This window comes from Capra hircus, chromosome 15, assembly GCF_001704415.2.
Source record: "Capra hircus breed San Clemente chromosome 15, ASM170441v1, whole genome shotgun sequence".
NCBI classification, from domain to species: Eukaryota; Metazoa; Chordata; class Mammalia; order Artiodactyla; family Bovidae; genus Capra; species Capra hircus.
This window is the reverse complement of record NC_030822.1, coordinates 3881951-3888847: the sequence shown is the minus strand read 5'-3', so window position 1 is coordinate 3888847 and position 6897 is coordinate 3881951. Positions and strand designations below refer to the sequence as shown.

The 6897-nt window shown below is 38.3% G+C and overlaps 1 protein-coding gene across 1 annotated transcript; it reads left to right on the top strand.

The window, feature by feature from the left end:
* LOC102183711 (olfactory receptor 1052-like) lies at nucleotides 3136-4074 on the top strand. The gene has a single exon (XM_005690261.2). The coding sequence runs from the start codon at nucleotides 3136-3138 to the stop codon at nucleotides 4072-4074; it is 939 nt and encodes a 312-aa protein (XP_005690318.2).

Genomic DNA, 6897 nt, shown 5'->3' with positions numbered 1-6897 from the left:
AAATGAGCTAAGTTATTGTCCATTTTTTTTTCTTCCACTCACTGGTAAGTAAAATTCATGCAACACTCAGTATATATGCATTCTGTCAATAAGTTGAAATACAAAGAAGAAGAAGACGAAAATCACATTCAGATTTTAATGTGATAAAGACTTCAAGGCGTAGAGGAGGGAGGGATTTGTAATTTGGCTCTCATCTCCTTCTATATCCACCACTTAAGTCTCTTTCTCTACATTAACCTCAAAGTTGTCATGAAACTTCTTTGGGAGTAATAAAAATGAATATTTGGATTCAATTTGGAATATTTTCTAAAAATGAATTTCAATATGAATCAGAACTATGTAATCTTATGAAGATTACTCACCTGTCTCCAGAGATATTCTAGATCTACAAAAGTATTATAATAGAAGAACAATACTGTGAGATTATGAAATAATAGGAAATAAGGAAATATTGGTTTTACATACTGAACACAGGGCTAGCATCTCCCTTGTGAAAGGATGTTAAATCCAAGAAAACCTAATCCTTTATTCTGTAGAAGTAAAGTTACTCTGTGTGTGTGTGTGTGTGTGTGTGTGTGTGTGTGTGTGTGTTAGTTGTTCAGTGGTATATGACTCTTTGCCACCCAGTGGACTGTAGTCCTTCCAGGCTCTTCTGTCCATGGAATTTCCCAGGCAAGAATAGTGGATTGGGTTGCCATTTCCTTCTCCAGGGGATGTTTCCAACCCAGAGATTGAACCCGGGCAGATTGCAGGAAGATTGTTTCAACATCTGAGCCAAAGTTGCACTAGTAATCCTGACTTATTTACAAAGTTTTCATTTTAATTAAATGTGAAAAAAGTTCCATTTTGTGGGCAATATTTAGAAATAATACATGTGCATTGGAAAAGACATGACATATTTTAAGAAACTTGCTGTAATATCATGAAAAAAATATTTCAAAGAAGTAACCATATGCTCTATAGGTTGGTTTCAATTTATGGGACTTTCCAAGTGCTCAGAAGATGTCTATCGGTTAAGTGGAAAAGACATGGCATATTTTAAGAAACCTGTGGCAATATCATGAAAAAAATTACTGCAGAGAAGTAGCTGTATGTTTTATAGGTTGGCTTTATTTTATAAACTTGCTTTACTTAGAAAAGTATAAAGATTGTTTCCTGAATCTCTTGAGTATGGTGTTTCTATTGGATATCAAAGGCCACAAATTGTCCTTTGTATTAGAAATGCATTGTTAATACAAACCATCCAAAGTAGGTCAGTAGCAGTTCTGCTTCTTATGTCATTTATCCTATAAGACTTTCCACACTATCATGCGGATGTAGGAGTATATTGTTGCATGGCTTGTCATTTTGGAAAATGGGAACCGCCTAAACATGCCAACTATTTCAATAATTTTTTTTAAAAGAGAAAGTTTTCCCAAAGAAGGCCAATTATAAGTTCTATTTATCATATTTCAGCTCAGAGTACCCTCTCTCTCAATTTCTAGTGGACATCATTCTCAAAAGTCAATGCTTCTGGCTATTTTCCAAGAATGAATCCAGAATTCTTGATATTGGGGCCTTGCCTTTTGTCAAATCAAAGTTTAAAAAAATGTGGACTACACACTAAACATGAAAACATAAGTGGGAAAACAAGGGAGGAGGGAGGGGGGATTCAGGATGGGGAACACGTGTACACCAGTGGCGGATACATGTCAATGTATGGCAAAATCAATACAATATTGTAAAGTAATTAACCTCCAATTAAAATAAATAAATAAATATTTTTTAAAAAAGGCTATGATACAGTTTATGCTCAGATGTTTATAGATATGACATCTGCCACAATTAAACCAGATGTAAGTTTATTTTTTGTTGTTGTTGATGTGTAGTTGATTTACAATATTGTGTTAGTTTCTGGTGTATAGCAAAGTGATTCTCTCTCTCTCTCTCTCTATATATATATATATATATATACACACATATATACATATGTATATAATGCATACAAATTTTTTGTATATAATGTATATGGAATTGTTTTCAGATTCTTTTCTCATGTCAGTTCAGTTCAGTTGCTCAGTCGTGCCCCACTCTTTGCAACCCTATAAATTGCAGCACACCAGGCCTCCCTGTCCATCACCATCTCCTGGAGTTCACTCAGACTCACGTCCATCGAGTCAGTGATGCCATCCAGCCATCTCATCCTCGGTCGTCGCGTTCTCCTCCTGCCCCCAGTCCCTCATGAGTGTAGTTCCCTGTGTCATTCAGTAGCTCCTGGTTTTATCTATTTCCTTTATAGCAGTGTGCATATGTTGCTCTCAAATTCCTCTTTATATCTCCCATCCCCTTTCCCTTTGGAGACGATAAGTTTGTTTCCTAAGTCTGTAAGTCCGTTTCTATTTTGTAAATAAGTTCATTTGTATAGTTTTTTAAAACTTTTTTTTCTTTCAGTTTTTGACTGTGGGGACTTAGCTCCCTGATCAAAGCTCAAACCTACACCCCCCTGCAATGGAAGCGTGGAGTCCTAACCAGCAGACTCTAAGGGACATCCCTGTATCATTTTTTAAAAGAGAACTTCAGTGGTATCACAGATTAAATTTCCAATGTAAATAATTATGCTTTATAATCTAGATTTTGCCTATTTTAGAAGCTTCCCTGGTGGCTCAGATGGTAAGGAATCTGCCTGCAATGCAGGAGAGCTGTATTTGATCCATGGGAAGATCCCCTGGAGAAAGGCTACCCCCTCCTGTATTTTTGCCTGGAAAAATCCCATGGACAGAGGGACCTGGAAGGCTACAGTCTATGAGGTCACAAAGGGTAGGACACAACTGAGCAATTCATACACGCACAGAATGAAATTCACTTAAGTGTTTTTCTTCACACAAAGAATAGCATTTTGAATGTATCCTGAAGCTAAAACTCTAATGTTTTCTTGCTTCAATTCTTGGAATCTTCTATGGGACAAGCAAATAGCCAGTGCTTGAAGAGACTCAATATTTCTAGTTAAAATTTTTCCTAATTTTATAGCTAAAACAACCAGAGCAGAGCAGTCAGTAACTCAAGTCATATTGCTAGTTAGAGATTCCGAGTGGTCTTGATCATGCTGCATGACCATTCTCAATTTATTTGTTGACAGTTACCAAGATAAACAAACCCATGGCTGATGCTAATTTTACACTGGTGACCGAGTTTATCCTTTTGGGACTGACAGATCATGCTGAACTGAAAGTGGTCCTCTTCCTGGTGTTCCTGCTCATCTATACCGTTTCCTTGGTGGGGAATCTAGGAATGTTCCTTCTAATCCAAATAACTCCCAAACTCCAAACGCCCATGTATCATTTCCTCAGCTGCCTGTCACTCACTGATGCCTGCTATTCGTCAGTCTTTGCACCGAGAATGCTGCTGAACTTCTTTGTTGAACGGGAGACAATCTCGTTCTCTGCATGCATTGTGCAGTACTTTTCATTCGTGTCTCTCCTTACCGCTGAGGCCTTCTTGCTGGCAGCAATGGCTTATGACTGCTACATGGCCATTGTGAACCCTTTACTTTATACCGCGGCTATGACAAGAATAGTTTGTGTTGTTCTGGTCATTGCATCATGTGTAGGAGGCGTAATCAACTCGTTGACTCACACAATTGGCTTGCTGAAGTTGTCTTTCTGCGGGCCGAATGTCATCAGGCACTTCTTCTGTGACCTTCCCCCGCTGTTGAAGCTGTCCTGTTCTGACGCATCCATGAATGAGCTGCTGCTCTTAATCTTCTCTGGCGTTATTGCCGTGATCACTTTAATGACCGTGGTGGTCTCCTACATCTTCATTGTTGCCACTATCCTGAGGATCCGCTCTGCAGCAGGCAGACACAAAGCCTTCTCCACGTGTGCGTCACATCTCACAGTTGTGACTCTATTCTATGGCTCTGTAAGCTTTAGCTACATTCAACCAAGCTCCCAGTATTCCTTAGAACAGGAAAAGGTGGTATCTGTGTTTTATACCCTGGTTGTTCCTATGTTAAACCCATTAATTTATAGCTTAAGAAACAAGGAAGTGAAGGATGCTGTGAAAAGGGCCAAAGAAATGAAGCATATTCCTTGTTAATGTCATACCATATGTGCCAAATTGTTTGTAGACAAATGATTGCTTTGGATAATGGTATTTATATGCATTATTAAAATTATGAACTGTTTTGCACTGGAAGGAAAAGGCTTGGAAGAATAGCGTCATAGTACATATGGCTGGTTATTGTGCAAACTAAGCTAATAAGCCATACTAGATTCCAGTTTAGCTATCTCTGGCTAATTGTTAACATTTTTATTCCTGTGTTTAGGTATAAATAAATATATACATGCAGACACACCCACAAATAGAGAGACACAAACATAAAATTTCTAAGTAATGAAGTATCTCTTAACTCATTTTCTCTATTGAGCACAGACAAAAAGCAAAATAATTTTATAGCAAAACCCATTGACATTTGAACTATCCAATAAAACGGACAGATACATGTTCCTGGAATTAGCCTGAAATACTTATAGTGCGATATTCTGCAAAATGAATGCAAATACGCAAAAGCAGTCAGAAAGAGGAGTTGGTTCTTGATTACCTTTCCACTCACAGGGGTTAGTCTAGACCATTCCTTTTTTTCTCACCATGGTTTCCATTACTATTAAATCACGTGAAACTGAGAGAGATAGATGCCTCGGTTTCTTTACCATTTCACACAGAAAGGCCACTAATACTCACAGAAAATATATCCTGAAAAAGTTTCAGTTAAGTTCAGTTCAGTCACTCAGTCGTGTCTGACTCTTTGCGACCCCAGGAATCCCAGCACGCCAGGCCTCCCGGTCCATCACCATCTCCCAGAGTTCACTCAGACTCACCTCCATTGACAGTGATGCCATCCAGCCATCTCATCCTCGGTCGTCCCCTTCTCCTCCTGCCCCCAATCCCTCCCAGCATCAGAGTCTTTTCCAATGAGTCAACTCTTCATATGAGGTGGCCAAAGTACTGGAGTTTCAGCTTTAGCATCATTCCTTCCAAAGAAATCCCAGGGTTGATCACCTTCAGAATGGACTGGTTGGATCTTAATGTTTAGAAAGGGTGCTGTCAAGTTAATTAAGGAGCCATTAATAATCAGACGTATTCCCCTTTCCTTTAAGGATCTTCCAACATCTTCTTTAGACATTAAACAGAAGATTCTTTGAAGTAATTTAGATAGGAGTAAACATACTGTGAATTCTAGGGAGAGAAAATCAGTGAAGCCAGTTGCTTTCCATCTGACTCAAATTATATGTGCATTATTTGATCATGGCCATCTGACTGGTGTGAGGTGATACCTCATCATAGTTTTGGTTTGCATTTCTCTAATAATTAGTGATGTTGAGCATCTTTTCATATATTTGTTGAACATGTGTGTGTCTTCTTTGGAGAAATGCCTATTTAGGTCTGCCACCCATATTTTGATTGCATTGTTTGTTTTTTCATGCTGAGCTATATGAATTATTTTTGCATCTTTGTCAGTTCCTTCATTGGCAAATGTTTTCTCCCATTTTGAGGAAGGCTTCTGGATTGCTGGTAATGCTGCGTCTTGATCTGAGTAGTAGTTACATGAGTGTGTTCATTCTATTAAAATCTATTCACTTACAACTTATGGGCTTCTCTGTGTGTATGTGTGTGTTAATTTTTGAGAAAGAAGTGGCAACCCACTTCAGTATTCTTGCCTGGAGAATCCCCATGGACAGAGGAGCCTGGCAGGCTATAGTCCATGAAGTTGCAGAGTCAGACACGACTGAGCAAGTGAGCACAGCACATGTTAAATCTCATTTAAAAACTTTACAAAATAAGGAAAAAAAAAACCCAAATTTCATGTACAGATGCATAATGATAAAATCAGGCTTGTAAGTACTGATTGTCCCATAGTGATCTCCTTTCCCTAAATTGCTATAAATTGGAGTATCTGGAAATCAGAAACAGTTTTCTAAAGAATACTTTCATGTATAAATAAAATCATAATTTTCTAAATACTGAAATGCCGAGGTCCAGCCCCGGTGGATCCAGGGTAATTCGAAGCAGGGATGGCATGGTGAGGAAAACTTATTTATTTAGAAATATAAAAAGAGATTAGAAAGAAATAGTGTAGTAGGAACATTAGTGGAGAAAAGATGCTGAATAACTTGGTTTACTTGGAAATCCAATAAAATTTCAGGACAAGAAGTTTACACCATCTACGTTAGGCGAACAGCATCCTCTTGAATAGCGGGGTTGCCCCACCTTGAGCTCCCTCTCATGCGTGTCTTAAAAGCCGGGGCAAGTAAGTACACATGGTAAGCCTCCACACCCAAGATGGGAATTCAGCCAGAAAATAGAGTAATAAAAGAAAACACAGGGAAACCAGTCCAGTGACTGGCCCATCCTCTATTGTAAAGGCCTTTTATACCTTTTTTTTTTTTTTTGGTACATAGAGATTAATGGATAATATAAAATTGTGCAGCATCAGCGGCCCTGACTCTTATTGAGACCAGGCTTTCTCTCTGCATACCTAGTTGTATACACAAGTCTTAGGTGATTTACATCATCATCTGGCCAGAAGGCCAATTAACATTTTACAGCCCTTTTCTCATAAGGGTTTGTCAACCAGAAGACTTATTTGCCTTAATAGTGTTGTTCTTCCCAAAGTCTGGTGCCACTCTCAGAAAGCACTAAATAAAGTTACATTCTTATGTAGCAAAGATGCAACAATTTATAACAATGAAAGAAGTACAGTGATTTATAACAAAGAGAAAGTTAATTAACTCAAAAGTCTAGTGTTGCTAACATCAAAACAACTATATTCCTATTTCTGCATCCCGATTACATTGATTAATATCCTCCAGGTGCCTAAAAGATAAAGAACATGGAGGCCTGGCAGCAGTCATTGACTCA